The sequence below is a fragment of the Triturus cristatus genome, chromosome 7 (assembly GCF_964204655.1).
Source record: "Triturus cristatus chromosome 7, aTriCri1.1, whole genome shotgun sequence".
Classification (NCBI taxonomy): Eukaryota; Metazoa; Chordata; class Amphibia; order Caudata; family Salamandridae; genus Triturus; species Triturus cristatus.
Genome location: NC_140590.1, coordinates 1,665,531,009 through 1,665,552,470, shown reverse-complemented (window position 1 = coordinate 1,665,552,470; position 21,462 = coordinate 1,665,531,009). Strand labels below are relative to the sequence as shown.

The 21,462-nt window shown below is 50.6% G+C and overlaps 1 protein-coding gene across 2 annotated transcripts in view; it reads left to right on the top strand.

Moving 5' to 3' along the window:
• MTG2 (mitochondrial ribosome associated GTPase 2) overlaps window positions 1-21,462 on the top strand; it is a 109,814-nt gene that overhangs the window by 31,334 nt on the left and 57,018 nt on the right. For both annotated transcript variants that reach the window (XM_085619772.1, XM_085619773.1), the window contains exon 4: window positions 1,634-1,749. In XM_085619772.1, coding sequence (XP_085475898.1) covers window positions 1,634-1,749 — 116 coding nt within the window. The remainder of the gene's footprint in view (window positions 1-1,633; window positions 1,750-21,462) is intronic.

Genomic DNA, 21,462 nt, shown 5'->3' with positions numbered 1-21,462 from the left:
GGTCCCTTGCAGACTGTGTCACTAGAACCAAGCTATACCTGGCTAAGGAGCCCTAACCAGTTAGAGAGGACCTGGCTGGGCAGTTCAGGATGGACTGTACCCGTCGGAAAAGGGTCAGACTGGTTTGCATATGACTGGGTCCAGACAGAGGTGGCATGGCGTGCAAAATAACGATGGACTGGGATGTGGGTCCGAGTAATTTCCCATGGCTGAGATTTATTCAATAATTCCATCCATCACTTTTGTATACTGTAGTGTGCTCTGCAGAGCACAGACAAGCGCTCTCAAATGAAATAGTTTGTTTAGAGAATATGTAATATCAGACCACAATACAGTTAGAGCCCCTTCTATAATAGCCTGACACACACTGCAGGATCCACGTGACAGATAACTATTTTTGCAAGACTTATTGCAATCTTGTGATATGTCCCGCTGAGTGAACAGGCATGCAAGAGCAAGACCCTCTAGGGTGACCTCTTGCACTTGGCCCATACATGGTTCATCCAACTCAAGCAATCCCCTCCAACCCACCCTCAGCCATTCTACAGTGGGTTGGTGTGGGAGGGTGGTCTGGAAACAAATCACAACCCAGCCGCCCCAGTGTGCTAGATCTGAGAGTGAGTACATGATTAGTGTAAGCTACAGATATGTTGCTGGTTTCTGAAGGTAAAAGGTCCTTCCCCATCACCGTGCAACAGCCTTGAGTCCATGTGTATGCTCTCCGAAATCGTAGGGGTAATAATAGTGGAAACAGCTTCGTCCAGTGAGAACCATGAAGCTACATCTGAGTCTTCACAACTATGTATGAGGAGTTGGTGTTGATATCGCGTGAGCAGAAGTTCAGGCACTAACTTTTAGGCTGTGGTTTGAGTTCTGTACGGAACCAAGAAGGCCATAGGTAGGCAGACACCAGTCATTCTTAAATATAATCTCTGTCCAGTTATGTGTAAGGCTGGTACGGGGATGGTGGCGACACAAATAAACCACAGGCTACAACTTAGAAGGGCTGATGCTTGTTATGAAAACCCAAAGCCACTGCTCAAGATTAAGAAAGAGCATTCATTACTATTTGATTGTGACCAAGAAAGACTGGGCAGCTACAGCACAACCACCTGACAAAGAGTGATCTCACCGAAAAAGTGGTATTTGTTGCTCACTTGTTTCAGTATAAAAAAAACCCCACAAAGATCTAGCAGACTAATAATAAGTGCGGCACGTTTCTGGCCCTTGCCCACAAAGGTACATTATAAGTTTTAAGTTAGACGACTGATCTGTTTATATTCTGGGAAAGGAGAGAAACTAAATCTATTTTAGGGTATGCAGGTTTGCCTACTTCTTCAACATGGATCCCCCAGTAATGAAGGCTAATGAGATGGTAATGTATGGATCAAGAGCATACACATGCAGTAAATATAGCTATCTCTCAATAGTTCATCTTTAATCAGTATAAAACATATTTACATTTTGCAGAGACTCTACTAATGACCAGGGCTCCAACAAGGAAAATGCAGTTTACTGATGTAGAGGGTTGAAAACAGAATCTCTTAAAATCATGTTTGTAATAATGTAGCAGATTTTACCGTACCCCTTGACCATTGGACATTAATTTCTTCTTTTGTTTTTTTTTCTTTAGTGGACAAGCAAGTTAAATCCTTAGCATCGGTTCTGCCAATCTATCGGGGACATGAAGGTTCTAGTGGCGGGAACAAAAACTGTTTTGGAGCCAATGGAGCAAACATGTACATTTCGGTAAGGCCCATCTTTCCATCAAAGCGAGATATGTGTATTTTTCAAATGATTTGATGTACAGTTTTTGAAACCTTTTGTTCGAGGTATATGAGCTGCAGAATACACAATTTTGCATCGATCGCCATCTGGTGTTGGGCCTGGATGTTTGCAGTTTGTCCTCTTGGAAAGTCTTTGGAAGTCATGAGGTCGGTGACTCTTCCTTTGGATCGTATCGCACATGGGTTTCGGCTCCATCCTCAGATTGTTTTTTTCCGCCATCGGGCTCGGATGTAATCTCTGTGTAGCACTGATGAGGCAGCAATGGCGCGCGCTACGCGCAGACGGCGGCTATGCCTGGCAAACGCGGAATGATCCACTCGAAACGCGCAGAGTTCCATACCAGGCTTGCACAAGCGCTCGGCGGCCTGGGGAGCACACCGCTTAAGGGACGGTAGAGCGCCATGCGCCGCGCGCATAGAGCTGAGCTGCGAAACGGCACACTGGGCTCGTCGGATACACACGCTGACATGTGTCTTTGTGAGCTATACTGCAACCTCCTCGTCGCGCTCCAGCATACGCCAAGAGTAGGACACCAGGGCTCCGTTGCCCGGAGACCTGGGCATTTGGTGGGGAACCTGGTGCCTTGCGCGATTCCCCCTGCGGGCCTAGGGGCTAATCGACGGCGCCGCAATGAGGGCTGGAACACAGCGCCCTCCTCTCTTGCAGGCAATGCGCTTCAGATGCGACACGACAAAAAACAGAAAAGCACCATAGACCCACTTACACACAATGTACATACCTGATTCCTATGCATATGTTCAACTGTTTACCGCCGCCGGACCTCCGGGTTGTCGGCTAAGTGGCTGTGTCTCACCATCTGAACATGTGTATTTTTGTATTGCTGAATTGACGCTTTGGCAAATGGAAGTACAATGTAAATTGATGCAACTGCGGTTAATAAAGGTTTTCAAAAAAAAAAAAAAAAATTGGGCTCGGATGTAATCTTCGCGCTCCAGTTCTGAACATTTCCAGTTCGACGTTCGAAGCGGAATCCTCACTCACATCGCGGTTTTGTTTAGATCGCGATCTCCTCAATCACCTTCTCATCGACAAATCTTCGGTTCCAGTCGTCGACGGCGGCCTTCGGGCCTACCCAAGCTCCGGTCCCGGCTGATGGAAAGAACTCCATTCAAGAAGTGCCCTCGATGTGGGTCCAAATTCCCCCACACCGATCTTCATGAGGTGTGCAACCTCTGCCTCTCCCCTGAACACGAGGCTCGAGACTGTCCGGCCTGTAAGTCTTTCAGATCGAAAAAGACTATTCGGGACCGAAGAGCCAGACGAAACATGGCGCACTCCTCGACCTCCGTTCCAGTCGACATCTTCGGGGACGACGTCGAAGATCCGGGACAGCAGCGCACCGAAGCGGACCTAGTCAGTGCTTCCGAAGCCGACGACTCAGATGTAGAGGACATCACCCGGGCGCAGAGGGTTGCGAGTAATATACCCCCCCACACCCGCGCCGACACCCAAAAAGGCTTCGGTCACGCCTTCGCCTCCGGGCCTAGGCAAGACAAGAGACACTGCTTCACACACCCCACCTTCGGGCCCGGTGAAGAAGCCAAATAAGCCTTCCGGCGGCTCGGGCTCGAGCCAGCCTTCCAGCGGTGCCGACAAACACACTTCGGCACCGAAAAAGAAACCGGCCTCTACCTCGACACCAAGCTCCGCACCGAAGTCCTCGGTGTCGAAACCCAGCGCTTCCGTACCGACGCCATCTTCGGTACCGACCAAACCCCATAAGGCCCTCGGCACCGACACTACCACGCCGAATCCCACCTCAGCACCGACCAGGAAATCGGAGGTTCCCAAGGCCAGTGCTAAGCACGGCACGGACAAGCCTAAAAAGTCATCGGCCCCGAAGACTTGTGCGCCGACGGAACAAACATTGTCACAGGAACTCTTTAAACCGGATCCCTTACAAAAAACTCTTACCAAGGATCCAAAAACTGGACATTTGGCACTCTCTTCCAAAAAGAGACATTTGGACAAACCGGCTCCGCCTCCACCTCCAAAAAGGAAGGACTCTGCTACCTCCCCTTTCAGAATACCTTCCCCACCTCCTCTACCTCCTCCACCCTCTCCACCTCCGCCCCCTCCGCCTTCTCCACCCCCACCTCATCGCTCTCCAACCCCGTCTCCAGACGATGATGATCAGGGGGACCCATATCACGATCCAGGGGATGTGCCCCAAGACCCCACCCCTACAGGATCCCCAGACCCATGGGACAACTACAATAGCCCAGATATTCCAGACGTCCCACAAGATGACCTTTACTCTTCCAGGCCATCTCCACCGGAAGACTCATTAGGTTTCCACCACCTACTTCAGAGGGCGGCACATTTTTCCTCCTCGACACATTTGATACCGCACATAGGTCTACCTCCATACTACCTATGCTCAAGGGGGTGGTAAAACATGCGCCAGAGGTTTTTAAGGACCCAGTCAGGGCCAGGGTCATTAACCCACGCATAGAGAAAGTACAAAGCTGCCCCCACAGATCCTGCCTTTATCAAAGGGCCAGCGCCACTAGTTCCCTAGTGGTTTCCACTGCACGAAAGAGGTCAAATTCCCAGGCGTCGGGTGAAGCACCACCACCTGACAAAGAATCAAAGCTACTGGACGCGTCAGGAAAGCGCACTGCGCCACAGGCAGCCAATATATGGCGTATCGCCAACACCCAAGCGCTATTGGCCAGATACGATAGGGCACATTATGATGAATTAGAAACCATAATGCACCACCTCCCTGAAGGATACAAAAATAGGGCCAATGAATTAATTCAAGAGGGTAAGACAATAACTAACACCTCCATACGCTGTGCCTTAGATGCAGCAGACGCAGCCTCCAGGGCCATTAATACTAGCGTCCTCCTCCGTCGCCATGCTTGGCTGAGAATATCCGGTTTCAAACCAGAGGTACAGGCCTCCATCCTAAATCATCCCTTTGACCAAGAACACCTATTCGGCCCAAAGGTAGATGAGGCCCTCGAAAAAATGAAGGACACTGATACGGCGAAGTCCATGGGAGCCCTGCAGTCACACCCTCCTAGGCGCTCCTTTCGCCGCTCTTCCTTTCGGAGTACATCTAGAGGCTACTCCTAAGATAGCGCGTCCACTTCCTACAAATCCCCCACTCAGTCCACCTTCACAAGGGGTTATCAAAGAGGCGGCTATAGGGGCAATAACAATAAAGGCAGAGGCAAAACAAATACCGCCTGCTCTGCCACACCGCCTCTATACAATGACTTTCCCCCGCTCCCTCCAGACCATCCCACTCCGGTCGGAGGCAGACTATAAAATTTTCTTCAGGTCTGGGAGACCATCACATCAGACAAATGGGTGACCCAAATTATTCGGTCAGGGTACTGCCTAGAATTAACATCTACCCCCCCCAAACATTCCACCCAGGCAACGCCCAATGTCACAAGAACATTCCACATTACTAAAACAGGAGGTAATCTCACCTCCTGCAAAAACAGGCAATAGAACAAGTTCCCGCCAATCAGCAAAATTTAGGGGTCCACTCCCTATATTTTCTAATACCAAAAAGGGACGAGACTCTACGACCTATTCTAGATCTCCGGCCCCTAAACACATACATACATTCAGACCATTTTCACATGGTAACGCTTCAGCAGGTGCTTCCGCTCCTCTCCCAGAACGACTTCCTCACCACACTGGACTTGAAAGACGCATACTTTCACATTCCGGTACACCATGCTCACAGAAAGTACCTCAGATTTGTAGTGGACGGGCAACACTACCAGTTCAAGGTGCTCCCATTCGGAGTCACAACAGCACCAAGGGTATTCACCAAGTGCCTAGCGGTAGTGGCGGCACATCTCAGAAGACCGCACATTCACGTCTTCCCATATTTGGACGACTGGCTGATAAAAGCCACGTCCTACAACCAATGTGTACACCACACCGCCACTACAATCCAACTACTTCATCAACTAGGCTTCACAGGTGAACCACCAAAAGTCCCAGCTAACACCATCCCACATAAATCAATACCTCGGTGCCACCATAGACACCTCAAAAGCCATAACCTACCCCAATCCGGCCAGGATTGCAAGCATTCAGGCTTTGCATCAAAGATTCCTACTTCAAAACTCCCTCCCAGCAAGAGTGTTTATGCAACTGATAGGGATGATGGCCTCTTGCATTTTCATAGTGCCCCATGCAAGACTCCAGATGCGTCCACTCCAAGAGTGCTTAGCGCGCCAATGGAACCAGGCCCAGGGGCAAATGACAGATCTGGTGTTGGTAAACGGTCGCACCCATTGCTCTCTGCAGTGGTGGAACACCACAAACCTTTCCAAAGGTCGACCGTTCCACAAATAATACTAACAACGGACGCATTGCTCTCTGGCTGGGGAGCTCATCTACTACACCTCACAGTGCAGGGCACATGGACGCCGCAACAAAAGTTACTCCATATCCACCATCTGGAGTTACTAGCAATCTCTCTAGCCCTAAAATCCTTTCACAGACAGATTTTAGGCAAGGCAGTCCTCATTCGCACAGACAACATGACGGCCATGTATTATATTCAAAAACAAGGCGGCACACACTCTCCACAGCTCTCTCAACTAGCACAGAGCATATGGAGATGGGCAATTCCACACACAATTTTTCTCCTAGCCCAACATGTCCCAGGAGTCCAAAACACCATGGCAGATCTGCTCAGCAGACAGACGCAGCAGATCCACGAGTGGGAACTTCACCCGCAGGTTCTTCACCCGTTCTTTCACATGTGGGGGCATCCGCAGATAGACCTCTTCGCCACCCACGAAAACAAAAAATGCCCAAGCTTCGCCGCCAGATATCCACACCCATTATCCAAAGGCAATGCGATATGGATGAACTGGTCAGACAAATTTGCGTACGCTTTTCCACCTCTCCCACTAATTCCGTTAGTGGTGCGAAAGCTACAACAGCATTCCCTCACACTGATCCTAGTAGCTCCAACATGGGCCAGAAAACCTTGGTACACCACGCTGTTGGAACTCTCGGTAGTACCACACCAAAAGCTACACCTCTCACCATGCCTCCTAACCCAGAACCATGGAGAGATCAGGCACCCGGACCCAGCTCAGCTCAACCTTGCGATCTGGCTCCTGAAATCCTAGAATTCGGATACCTAAACCTTCCCCCTGACTGTAATAATGTCATCAGAGAAGCTAGACGCCCTACCACTAGAGCCTGCTACGCTACCAAATGGAAAAGATTTGTTGTTTATTGCCATAACACAATCAATCCTCTAGACGTGTCTATACAACACATCATATGCTACTTACTCCATCTACAAAGGTGTAACCTAGCATATACCTCCATTCGGCTACACCTCGCAGCAATTGCAGCTTACTTACAAAACAGGCAGCACCTATCACTTTTCAGAGTACCTGCCATTAAAGCCTTCATGGAAGGCCTAAAACGAATAATTCCCCCCAGAGTACCACCCTCACCTGTGTGGAACTTAAATATCGTTCTCACAAGGCTAATGGGGCCGCTCTTCGAACCTTTGCATAAATGCGAACTGCAATTTCTCACATGGAAAACAGCTTTTCTTGTAGCCATCACTTCCCTTAGAAGGGTCAGTGAGATACAAGCACTTACCATACAAGAACCTTTTCTTCAAATGCACCAGAACAAGGTTGTTCTCCGTACCAACCCAAAATTCCTACCTAAAGTCATTTCCCCTTTTCCCCTAAACCAATCTGTTGAATTACCGGTATTTGTCTCGCAACCTCAAACTGTTGCAGAAAGGGCTCTACACACGCTAGATGTCAAACAAGCCTTACTTTACTATATCCAAAGAACACAACCTTTCAGAAAGACCAAACAACTGTTTTTCTCTTTCTCTCCACCACACAATGGCAACCCCATCTCAAAATCAGGGATAGCTAGGTGGATTGTAAAATGCATCAAGATTTGCTACCACAAAGCAAAACGAACGCTATCCGTTCCCCCTAAAGCCCATTCTACCCGAAAGATAGGGGCTTCTATGGCTTTTCTAGGGAACATCCCATTAGATGATATCTGCAAAGCAGCTACATGGTCAACACCGCACACTTTCACTAAACACTACTGTGTAGATGTGCAAACCAAGCAACAAGCTAGTGTGGGCCAGGCTGTACTAAAAACACTATTTCAAACCACTGCAACAGATACCGGTGGTCGCGCTAAGGTTGGGAACTGCTATATAGTCTATGCAAAAGTGTGTAATCTGCAGCTCATATGCCTCGAATGGAATATGCTACTTACCAGTATGCATCTGTTCTTGGCATGTAGAGCTGCAGATCTACACACGCCCACCCGCCTCCCCGGCTACCTGTATCTGTTCCAGTCTATCTTATTTAGATACAACACACATGGGTTTCTTCACTGTTATTACTACGCTCCATCTTTCCCTGTTGGCGAAAAACAATCTGAGGATGGAGCCGAAGCCCATGCGCAATACGATCCAAAGGAGGAGTCACCGACCTGGTGTGAGAAAGTGCCATCTTTCTTACATGGTATGCCCCCACTTTTTGCTAAATTGCTGAATGTACTTTGACTGAGTGTACCCTGGACTCCTGCCAATCAGGTGCCCAGGGCCTATGTTCCTTCCTTAAAACACACAAACTCCAAATTGGCAAACCCTGGCCACATGTCAGCCCCTGGTAAATGGTACCCTAGGTACCCAGGGCCTTGTGACCAGGGAAGGCCTTTAAGGGCTGCAGCACTCATTGTGCCACCCTTAGAGGCCCTGTACCCTTACACACACACACTGCCTTTGCAGGCTGAGTGTCTGGGTGCAGGACAAAATGAAGAGTCGACATGGCACACATCTCTGTGTGCCATGCCCATCACCTACACTGCCAAGGCATATATCAGCCACCCCTCTGGCTGGGTGCCTTATGCCCATGGTGTGGGCACAGGAGCAGGAGCCCTGTGCCCCTACAGTACCCAGGTCCATTCCTGGGCACTGTAAGTGCAGTGCTGCCATTTAAGAGTACATGGTGCTGAGAGCTCGTCAAACACGAGCTCCACAGCACCATAATGGCAACACTGAAGACTGGGAAGTTTGGTATCAAACTTCTCAGCACATTAAACCCACACTGATGCCAGTGTGAGATTTAATGTACCAAGCACCCCAGAGGGCATCTTAGAGATGCCCCCTTACAACTAACCTACAATCCACTTCTGCTCTGAGGCTGCCCAGGCTGCCACACAGCAGACACGTTGCTGGACCCCTGGGTGGGAGAGCCCCTGCTCTCCCGGGCCTGCAACAATGCACATCCTGGGTGAGGTGATAAATCTCCTCCCCCAGGATGAGCAAAGGGAAGCTTCAAAGGCACGCCGCCTCCAGGAGTTTCCCCAGGCCACTGCAACCCCCCACTCTGGCGGGAAGCTTGGCCGGAAACACCATACAAGGACAGGGGATGTGCCAGCCTGCCCACCCCACCCCTCAGGTGGGGGAGGTGAGGTGAAGCACATCTCCGGGCTCTCGCCATCTTGAAGATGGGAGGCCCTACCCTATCAGGATTAGGCTACTGCCCCCCTCCCACAGGAGAGAGGCAGGATAGGGGAGTACCCACCCCAGGACAAGGACCCATTGGTCCCTGGCCTTCACCTACCTGTAACTCCCCTAAATCTAGTATTTAGGGGCACCCTGAACCTTCCTTCCCCAGATTCCAGATTCCGAAACTACAAGAAGAGCGAGAAGAAAAGAAGACCTGCCCTGCAGCTGCGAAGGAGAGGGAGACACCAACTGCTTTGGCCCCAGCCCTACCGGCCTGTCGACCTCTAACCTGCTCCTGCGCCAAACCCGGCATCTCTTGTGGCCAGCAACCTCAGAAACCCCGGAGGACCTGGCTACCTTTGAACTCTGATCCCCTGGGACTCCCATGAGTAGAGGCTCTTCTCAGAACCTACCTTTCACCCCTGGCAGCAGCCCGGAACCGCGATCCTAGCCCACTCTGCACCAGCCAAGCCTGGCCGGTGCCGGAGTAAACTAAACCCACGAGGACGACCCCACGGCGACTGTGACCCCGAGTCCGGCACCCAAGGACCCCACTCGACAATCCTGAAGAAGCCTGCAGCCTCAGAACAGAGTGCCACCCCAACCGCGATCAACAGAGGCTAAGATTTTCCGACACCAAAAGGCACCCCTGCACCCGGCGCCCCACGGCCCTCTGTGTCCAATCCCGGGGTACCTACCTATCCTCCAACTACCCAACTTACCTCTCGAGGTGGTGGTGGCATCTGAAGAGTCCTCGTCCCCGAGCCTGCAGTCTTTTTCCAAACCGGAGATTTCCCATTGAAATCCATTGAGCGCCCGAAGGCTCAAAAGCCCTCTGCACCCAGCCGCCCGAGTGGCCCTGGCAACGAACACTCTACACTTTCTTACTTCCCCACTTGCCCTGAGTAAGTGACCAGGAGCCCAGCTCCCACAGCCGCGTGGCTTGCCAGACAGCAGACAGCAGCCACCAAACAAGGCCCCCCTATCCCTCCTAGGATAACATTGGGCCTAACTCTCTCTGCACCCGGCCGCCCTAGAGTCGCTGAGGGTAAACCAACTGTACTTACCTGACCCTGGGAGACCCCTGAGTCTGTGCCCAGAACCTCAACTCTGCCAGTCGAGTACTTACCCTTAAACCGCAAACTCTATTTTCCTCATAGGGTAACATTGACTGGCTTTTTCCTGAAAATTCTTCTAAGTGTGAACTTTTCAAAACTTCAAATACTCACCAAAAATCAGCCGAGTGACAAAAACTAATTTACTCACCTGCTCTTAGGTGAACTCCCAGTGCTGGATCTTGGTGCCCAGCCCTGACTCTGAAAAGTACCCACAACTATACTTATCTTTAACTCATTTTTCTTCCATAGGAAACCATTGACTGCTTTTCTGTGAAATTTCTTCTAAGTGTTGATTTCTGCAATTTCTAAATATTCTTTAAAAATCGTATACCTTCTGAAAACGTAATTACTTACCTGTTTTGGATAAGTATCCCAGTACTGAGTCTAGGCACCCAGTACTGGATTACAAAAGTAACGATAACCTACTGTACCTATAACCTGAATTTTCTTCCATAGGGAATCATTGATTGTTTGCTCTGAAATATTTTCTAAGTGTTAACTTTTAAAATAGCTAAATATTAGTTAAAAATCATTACAGTACCAAAGCCGACTTTCATCAACTGATTCTGAGAACTGACCCAGGGCTGAATCTAGGATCCAGACCTGGAATTACAAAAGTAATCTAAAAAGTAATCTGTTACAAATATCTTGAAATTATCATTGAGCTCAATGTATTGTGTTTAGAAATAGTTGCCTACTGCAACTACTTGTAACTGTTTACTGAAAAGTCTATTGCATATACAAAAGTATTTTTATGAAACATCTCCTATCGAGAAAGTATATTTTAATTCCAAGTGTTGGTTCTAAAATAAAACCAGCATATATTTTTTATATAAAATGCAAAGTGGGTCGCACACCGCTCGTCATACTAGCAAATAGCCCCATAGGATTCTGGAGAATGTAGTGACAGCGGCGGGTACACCTATGCCACGAGTAAAAAGTTTAAAATGCCATCCCTGGACACGTGTTTCGAGGTAATTGCCTCTCGTCAGCAGGGAGCAGGTACGTATGCGGGGTGCTGTAGACTGCCAAAAATTATCAGGTATAGTACCTCTCACGGCGCGCGGGTGCGGGATCCGGGCTCGTCAACCCATAGCTCAGGGAGCTTTAAATACAAAATGCAAAGTGGGTCGCACACCGCTCGTCATACTAGCAAATAGCCCCATAGGATTCTGGAGAATGTAGTGACAGCGGCGGGTACACCTATGCCACGAGTAAAAAGTTTAAAATGCCATCCCTGGACACGTGTTTCGAGGTAATTGCCTCTCGTCAGCAGGGAGCAGGTACGTATGCGGGGTGCTGTAGACTGCCAAAAATTATCAGGTATAGTACCTCTCACGGCGCGCGGGTGCGGGATCCGGGCTCGTCAACCCATAGCTCAGGGAGCTTTAAATACAAAATGCAAAGTGGGTCGCACACCGCTCGTCATACTAGCAAATAGCCCCATAGGATTCTGGAGAATGTAGTGACAGCGGCGGGTACACCTATGCCACGAGTAAAAAGTTTAAAATGCCATCCCTGGACACGTGTTTCGAGGTAATTGCCTCTCGTCAGCAGGGAGCAGGTACGTATGCGGGGTGCTGTAGACTGCCAAAAATTATCAGGTATAGTACCTCTCACGGCGCGCGGGTGCGGGATCCGGGCTCGTCAACCCATAGCTCAGGGAGCTTTAAATACAAAATGCAAAGTGGGTCGCACACCGCTCGTCATACTAGCAAATAGCCCCATAGGATTCTGGAGAATGTAGTGACAGCGGCGGGTACACCTATGCCACGAGTAAAAAGTTTAAAATGCCATCCCTGGACACGTGTTTCGAGGTAATTGCCTCTCGTCAGCAGGGAGCAGGTACGTATGCGGGGTGCTGTAGACTGCCAAAAATTATCAGGTATAGTACCTCTCACGGCGCGCGGGTGCGGGATCCGGGCTCGTCAACCCATAGCTCAGGGAGCTTTAAATACAAAATGCAAAGTGGGTCGCACACCGCTCGTCATACTAGCAAATAGCCCCATAGGATTCTGGAGAATGTAGTGACAGCGGCGGGTACACCTATGCCACGAGTAAAAAGTTTAAAATGCCATCCCTGGACACGTGTTTCGAGGTAATTGCCTCTCGTCAGCAGGGAGCAGGTACGTATGCGGGGTGCTGTAGACTGCCAAAAATTATCAGGTATAGTACCTCTCACGGCGCGCGGGTGCGGGATCCGGGCTCGTCAACCCATAGCTCAGGGAGCTTTAAATACAAAATGCAAAGTGGGTCGCACACCGCTCGTCATACTAGCAAATAGCCCCATAGGATTCTGGAGAATGTAGTGACAGCGGCGGGTACACCTATGCCACGAGTAAAAAGTTTAAAATGCCATCCCTGGACACGTGTTTCGAGGTAATTGCCTCTCGTCAGCAGGGAGCAGGTACGTATGCGGGGTGCTGTAGACTGCCAAAAATTATCAGGTATAGTACCTCTCACGGCGCGCGGGTGCGGGATCCGGGCTCGTCAACCCATAGCTCAGGGAGCTTTAAATACAAAATGCAAAGTGGGTCGCACACCGCTCGTCATACTAGCAAATAGCCCCATAGGATTCTGGAGAATGTAGTGACAGCGGCGGGTACACCTATGCCACGAGTAAAAAGTTTAAAATGCCATCCCTGGACACGTGTTTCGAGGTAATTGCCTCTCGTCAGCAGGGAGCAGGTACGTATGCGGGGTGCTGTAGACTGCCAAAAATTATCAGGTATAGTACCTCTCACGGCGCGCGGGTGCGGGATCCGGGCTCGTCAACCCATAGCTCAGGGAGCTTTAAATACAAAATGCAAAGTGGGTCGCACACCGCTCGTCATACTAGCAAATAGCCCCATAGGATTCTGGAGAATGTAGTGACAGCGGCGGGTACACCTATGCCACGAGTAAAAAGTTTAAAATGCCATCCCTGGACACGTGTTTCGAGGTAATTGCCTCTCGTCAGCAGGGAGCAGGTACGTATGCGGGGTGCTGTAGACTGCCAAAAATTATCAGGTATAGTACCTCTCACGGCGCGCGGGTGCGGGATCCGGGCTCGTCAACCCATAGCTCAGGGAGCTTTAAATGCAAAATGCAAAGTGGGTCGCACACCGCTCGTCATACTAGCAAATAGCCCCATAGGATTCTGGAGAATGTAGTGACAGCGGCGGGTACACCTATGCCACGAGTAAAAAGTTTAAAATGCCATCCCTGGACACGTGTTTCGAGGTAATTGCCTCTCGTCAGCAGGGAGCAGGTACGTATGCGGGGTGCTGTAGACTGCCAAAAATTATCAGGTATAGTACCTCTCACGGCGCGCGGGTGCGGGATCCGGGCTCGTCAACCCATAGCTCAGGGAGCTTTAAATACAAAATGCAAAGTGGGTCGCACACCGCTCGTCATACTAGCAAATAGCCCCATAGGATTCTGGAGAATGTAGTGACAGCGGCGGGTACACCTATGCCACGAGTAAAAAGTTTAAAATGCCATCCCTGGACACGTGTTTCGAGGTAATTGCCTCTCGTCAGCAGGGAGCAGGTACGTATGCGGGGTGCTGTAGACTGCCAAAAATTATCAGGTATAGTACCTCTCACGGCGCGCGGGTGCGGGATCCGGGCTCGTCAACCCATAGCTCAGGGAGCTTTAAATGCAAAATGCAAAGTGGGTCGCACACCGCTCGTCATACTAGCAAATAGCCCCATAGGATTCTGGAGAATGTAGTGACAGCGGCGGGTACACCTATGCCACGAGTAAAAAGTTTAAAATGCCATCCCTGGACACGTGTTTCGAGGTAATTGCCTCTCGTCAGCAGGGAGCAGGTACGTATGCGGGGTGCTGTAGACTGCCAAAAATTATCAGGTATAGTACCTCTCACGGCGCGCGGGTGCGGGATCCGGGCTCGTCAACCCATAGCTCAGGGAGCTTTAAATACAAAATGCAAAGTGGGTCGCACACCGCTCGTCATACTAGCAAATAGCCCCATAGGATTCTGGAGAATGTAGTGACAGCGGCGGGTACACCTATGCCACGAGTAAAAAGTTTAAAATGCCATCCCTGGACACGTGTTTCGAGGTAATTGCCTCTCGTCAGCAGGGAGCAGGTACGTATGCGGGGTGCTGTAGACTGCCAAAAATTATCAGGTATAGTACCTCTCACGGCGCGCGGGTGCGGGATCCGGGCTCGTCAACCCATAGCTCAGGGAGCTTTAAATACAAAATGCAAAGTGGGTCGCACACCGCTCGTCATACTAGCAAATAGCCCCATAGGATTCTGGAGAATGTAGTGACAGCGGCGGGTACACCTATGCCACGAGTAAAAAGTTTAAAATGCCATCCCTGGACACGTGTTTCGAGGTAATTGCCTCTCGTCAGCAGGGAGCAGGTACGTATGCGGGGTGCTGTAGACTGCCAAAAATTATCAGGTATAGTACCTCTCACGGCGCGCGGGTGCGGGATCCGGGCTCGTCAACCCATAGCTCAGGGAGCTTTAAATACAAAATGCAAAGTGGGTCGCACACCGCTCGTCATACTAGCAAATAGCCCCATAGGATTCTGGAGAATGTAGTGACAGCGGCGGGTACACCTATGCCACGAGTAAAAAGTTTAAAATGCCATCCCTGGACACGTGTTTCGAGGTAATTGCCTCTCGTCAGCAGGGAGCAGGTACGTATGCGGGGTGCTGTAGACTGCCAAAAATTATCAGGTATAGTACCTCTCACGGCGCGCGGGTGCGGGATCCGGGCTCGTCAACCCATAGCTCAGGGAGCTTTAAATACAAAATGCAAAGTGGGTCGCACACCGCTCGTCATACTAGCAAATAGCCCCATAGGATTCTGGAGAATGTAGTGACAGCGGCGGGTACACCTATGCCACGAGTAAAAAGTTTAAAATGCCATCCCTGGACACGTGTTTCGAGGTAATTGCCTCTCGTCAGCAGGGAGCAGGTACGTATGCGGGGTGCTGTAGACTGCCAAAAATTATCAGGTATAGTACCTCTCACGGCGCGCGGGTGCGGGATCCGGGCTCGTCAACCCATAGCTCAGGGAGCTTTAAATACAAAATGCAAAGTGGGTCGCACACCGCTCGTCATACTAGCAAATAGCCCCATAGGATTCTGGAGAATGTAGTGACAGCGGCGGGTACACCTATGCCACGAGTAAAAAGTTTAAAATGCCATCCCTGGACACGTGTTTCGAGGTAATTGCCTCTCGTCAGCAGGGAGCAGGTACGTATGCGGGGTGCTGTAGACTGCCAAAAATTATCAGGTATAGTACCTCTCACGGCGCGCGGGTGCGGGATCCGGGCTCGTCAACCCATAGCTCAGGGAGCTTTAAATACAAAATGCAAAGTGGGTCGCACACCGCTCGTCATACTAGCAAATAGCCCCATAGGATTCTGGAGAATGTAGTGACAGCGGCGGGTACACCTATGCCACGAGTAAAAAGTTTAAAATGCCATCCCTGGACACGTGTTTCGAGGTAATTGCCTCTCGTCAGCAGGGAGCAGGTACGTATGCGGGGTGCTGTAGACTGCCAAAAATTATCAGGTATAGTACCTCTCACGGCGCGCGGGTGCGGGATCCGGGCTCGTCAACCCATAGCTCAGGGAGCTTTAAATACAAAATGCAAAGTGGGTCGCACACCGCTCGTCATACTAGCAAATAGCCCCATAGGATTCTGGAGAATGTAGTGACAGCGGCGGGTACACCTATGCCACGAGTAAAAAGTTTAAAATGCCATCCCTGGACACGTGTTTCGAGGTAATTGCCTCTCGTCAGCAGGGAGCAGGTACGTATGCGGGGTGCTGTAGACTGCCAAAAATTATCAGGTATAGTACCTCTCACGGCGCGCGGGTGCGGGATCCGGGCTCGTCAACCCATAGCTCAGGGAGCTTTAAATACAAAATGCAAAGTGGGTCGCACACCGCTCGTCATACTAGCAAATAGCCCCATAGGATTCTGGAGAATGTAGTGACAGCGGCGGGTACACCTATGCCACGAGTAAAAAGTTTAAAATGCCATCCCTGGACACGTGTTTCGAGGTAATTGCCTCTCGTCAGCAGGGAGCAGGTACGTATGCGGGGTGCTGTAGACTGCCAAAAATTATCAGGTATAGTACCTCTCACGGCGCGCGGGTGCGGGATCCGGGCTCGTCAACCCATAGCTCAGGGAGCTTTAAATACAAAATGCAAAGTGGGTCGCACACCGCTCGTCATACTAGCAAATAGCCCCATAGGATTCTGGAGAATGTAGTGACAGCGGCGGGTACACCTATGCCACGAGTAAAAAGTTTAAAATGCCATCCCTGGACACGTGTTTCGAGGTAATTGCCTCTCGTCAGCAGGGAGCAGGTACGTATGCGGGGTGCTGTAGACTGCCAAAAATTATCAGGTATAGTACCTCTCACGGCGCGCGGGTGCGGGATCCGGGCTCGTCAACCCATAGCTCAGGGAGCTTTAAATACAAAATGCAAAGTGGGTCGCACACCGCTCGTCATACTAGCAAATAGCCCCATAGGATTCTGGAGAATGTAGTGACAGCGGCGGGTACACCTATGCCACGAGTAAAAAGTTTAAAATGCCATCCCTGGACACGTGTTTCGAGGTAATTGCCTCTCGTCAGCAGGGAGCAGGTACGTATGCGGGGTGCTGTAGACTGCCAAAAATTATCAGGTATAGTACCTCTCACGGCGCGCGGGTGCGGGATCCGGGCTCGTCAACCCATAGCTCAGGGAGCTTTAAATACAAAATGCAAAGTGGGTCGCACACCGCTCGTCATACTAGCAAATAGCCCCATAGGATTCTGGAGAATGTAGTGACAGCGGCGGGTACACCTATGCCACGAGTAAAAAGTTTAAAATGCCATCCCTGGACACGTGTTTCGAGGTAATTGCCTCTCGTCAGCAGGGAGCAGGTACGTATGCGGGGTGCTGTAGACTGCCAAAAATTATCAGGTATAGTACCTCTCACGGCGCGCGGGTGCGGGATCCGGGCTCGTCAACCCATAGCTCAGGGAGCTTTAAATACAAAATGCAAAGTGGGTCGCACACCGCTCGTCATACTAGCAAATAGCCCCATAGGATTCTGGAGAATGTAGTGACAGCGGCGGGTACACCTATGCCACGAGTAAAAAGTTTAAAATGCCATCCCTGGACACGTGTTTCGAGGTAATTGCCTCTCGTCAGCAGGGAGCAGGTACGTATGCGGGGTGCTGTAGACTGCCAAAAATTATCAGGTATAGTACCTCTCACGGCGCGCGGGTGCGGGATCCGGGCTCGTCAACCCATAGCTCAGGGAGCTTTAAATACAAAATGCAAAGTGGGTCGCACACCGCTCGTCATACTAGCAAATAGCCCCATAGGATTCTGGAGAATGTAGTGACAGCGGCGGGTACACCTATGCCACGAGTAAAAAGTTTAAAATGCCATCCCTGGACACGTGTTTCGAGGTAATTGCCTCTCGTCAGCAGGGAGCAGGTACGTATGCGGGGTGCTGTAGACTGCCAAAAATTATCAGGTATAGTACCTCTCACGGCGCGCGGGTGCGGGATCCGGGCTCGTCAACCCATAGCTCAGGGAGCTTTAAATACAAAATGCAAAGTGGGTCGCACACCGCTCGTCATACTAGCAAATAGCCCCATAGGATTCTGGAGAATGTAGTGACAGCGGCGGGTACACCTATGCCACGAGTAAAAAGTTTAAAATGCCATCCCTGGACACGTGTTTCGAGGTAATTGCCTCTCGTCAGCAGGGAGCAGGTACGTATGCGGGGTGCTGTAGACTGCCAAAAATTATCAGGTATAGTACCTCTCACGGCGCGCGGGTGCGGGATCCGGGCTCGTCAACCCATAGCTCAGGGAGCTTTAAATACAAAATGCAAAGTGGGTCGCACACCGCTCGTCATACTAGCAAATAGCCCCATAGGATTCTGGAGAATGTAGTGACAGCGGCGGGTACACCTATGCCACGAGTAAAAAGTTTAAAATGCCATCCCTGGACACGTGTTTCGAGGTAATTGCCTCTCGTCAGCAGGGAGCAGGTACGTATGCGGGGTGCTGTAGACTGCCAAAAATTATCAGGTATAGTACCTCTCACGGCGCGCGGGTGCGGGATCCGGGCTCGTCAACCCATAGCTCAGGGAGCTTTAAATACAAAATGCAAAGTGGGTCGCACACCGCTCGTCATACTAGCAAATAGCCCCATAGGATTCTGGAGAATGTAGTGACAGCGGCGGGTACACCTATGCCACGAGTAAAAAGTTTAAAATGCCATCCCTGGACACGTGTTTCGAGGTAATTGCCTCTCGTCAGCAGGGAGCAGGTACGTATGCGGGGTGCTGTAGACTGCCAAAAATTATCAGGTATAGTACCTCTCACGGCGCGCGGGTGCGGGATCCGGGCTCGTCAACCCATAGCTCAGGGAGCTTTAAATACAAAATGCAAAGTGGGTCGCACACCGCTCGTCATACTAGCAAATAGCCCCATAGGATTCTGGAGAATGTAGTGACAGCGGCGGGTACACCTATGCCACGAGTAAAAAGTTTAAAATGCCATCCCTGGACACGTGTTTCGAGGTAATTGCCTCTCGTCAGCAGGGAGCAGGTACGTATGCGGGGTGCTGTAGACTGCCAAAAATTATCAGGTATAGTACCTCTCACGGCGCGCGGGTGCGGGATCCGGGCTCGTCAACCCATAGCTCAGGGAGCTTTAAATACAAAATGCAAAGTGGGTCGCACACCGCTCGTCATACTAGCAAATAGCCCCATAGGATTCTGGAGAATGTAGTGACAGCGGCGGGTACACCTATGCCACGAGTAAAAAGTTTAAAATGCCATCCCTGGACACGTGTTTCGAGGTAATTGCCTCTCGTCAGCAGGGAGCAGGTACGTATGCGGGGTGCTGTAGACTGCCAAAAATTATCAGGTATAGTACCTCTCACGGCGCGCGGGTGCGGGATCCGGGCTCGTCAACCCATAGCTCAGGGAGCTTTAAATACAAAATGCAAAGTGGGTCGCACACCGCTCGTCATACTAGCAAATAGCCCCATAGGATTCTGGAGAATGTAGTGACAGCGGCGGGTACACCTATGCCACGAGTAAAAAGTTTAAAATGCCATCCCTGGACACGTGTTTCGAGGTAATTGCCTCTCGTCAGCAGGGAGCAGGTACGTATGCGGGGTGCTGTAGACTGCCAAAAATTATCAGGTATAGTACCTCTCACGGCGCGCGGGTGCGGGATCCGGGCTCGTCAACCCATAGCTCAGGGAGCTTTAAATACAAAATGCAAAGTGGGTCGCACACCGCTCGTCATACTAGCAAATAGCCCCATAGGATTCTGGAGAATGTAGTGACAGCGGCGGGTACACCTATGCCACGAGTAAAAAGTTTAAAATGCCATCCCTGGACACGTGTTTCGAGGTAATTGCCTCTCGTCAGCAGGGAGCAGGTACGTATGCGGGGTGCTGTAGACTGCCAAAAATTATCAGGTATAGTACCTCTCACGGCGCGCGGGTGCGGGATCCGGGCTCGTCAACCCATAGCTCAGGGAGCTTTAAATACAAAATGCAAAGTGGGTCGCACACCGCTCGTCATACTAGCAAATAGCCCCATAGGATTCTGGAGAATGTAGTGACAGCGGCGGGTACACCTATGCCACGAGTAAAAAGTTTAAAATGCCATCCCTGGACACGTGTTTCGAGGTAATTGCCTCTCGTCAGCAGGGAGCAGGTACGTATGCGGGGTGCTGTAGACTGCCAAAAATTATCAGGTATAGTACCTCTCACGGCGCGCGGGTGCGGGATCCGGGCTCGTCAACCCATAGCTCAGGGAGCTTTAAATACAAAATGCAAAGTGGGTCGCACACCGCTCGTCATACTAGCAAATAGCCCCATAGGATTCTGGAGAATGTAGTGACAGCGGCGGGTACACCTATGCCACGAGTAAAAAGTTTAAAATGCCATCCCTGGACACGTGTTTCGAGGTAATTGCCTCTCGTCAGCAGGGAGCAGGTACGTATGCGGGGTGCTGTAGACTGCCAAAAATTATCAGGTATAGTACCTCTCACGGCGCGCGGGTGCGGGATCCGGGCTCGTCAACCCATAGCTCAGGGAGCTTTAAATACAAAATGCAAAGTGGGTCGCACACCGCTCGTCATACTAGCAAATAGCCCCATAGGATTCTGGAGAATGTAGTGACAGCGGCGGGTACACCTATGCCACGAGTAAAAAGTTTAAAATGCCATCCCTGGACACGTGTTTCGAGGTAATTGCCTCTCGTCAGCAGGGAGCAGGTACGTATGCGGGGTGCTGTAGACTGCCAAAAATTATCAGGTATAGTACCTCTCACGGCGCGCGGGTGCGGGATCCGGGCTCGTCAACCCATAGCTCAGGGAGCTTTAAATACAAAATGCAAAGTGGGTCGCACACCGCTCGTCATACTAGCAAATAGCCCCATAGGATTCTGGAGAATGTAGTGACAGCGGCGGGTACACCTATGCCACGAGTAAAAAGTTTAAAATGCCATCCCTGGACACGTGTTTCGAGGTAATTGCCTCTCGTCAGCAGGGAGCAGGTACGTATGCGGGGTGCTGTAGACTGCCAAAAATTATCAGGTATAGTACCTCTCACGGCGCGCGGGTGCGGGATCCGGGCTCGTCAACCCATAGCTCAGGGAGCTTTAAATACAAAATGCAAAGTGGGTCGCACACCGCTCGTCATACTAGCAAATAGCCCCATAGGATTCTGGAGAATGTAGTGACAGCGGCGGGTACACCTATGCCACGAGTAAAAAGTTTAAAATGCCATCCCTGGACACGTGTTTCGAGGTAATTGCCTCTCGTCAGCAGGGAGCAGGTACGTATGCGGGGTGCTGTAGACTGCCAAAAATTATCAGGTATAGTACCTCTCACGGCGCGCGGGTGCGGGATCCGGGCTCGTCAACCCATAGCTCAGGGAGCTTTAAATACAAAATGCAAAGTGGGTCGCACACCGCTCGTCATACTAGCAAATAGCCCCATAGGATTCTGGAGAATGTAGTGACAGCGGCGGGTACACCTATG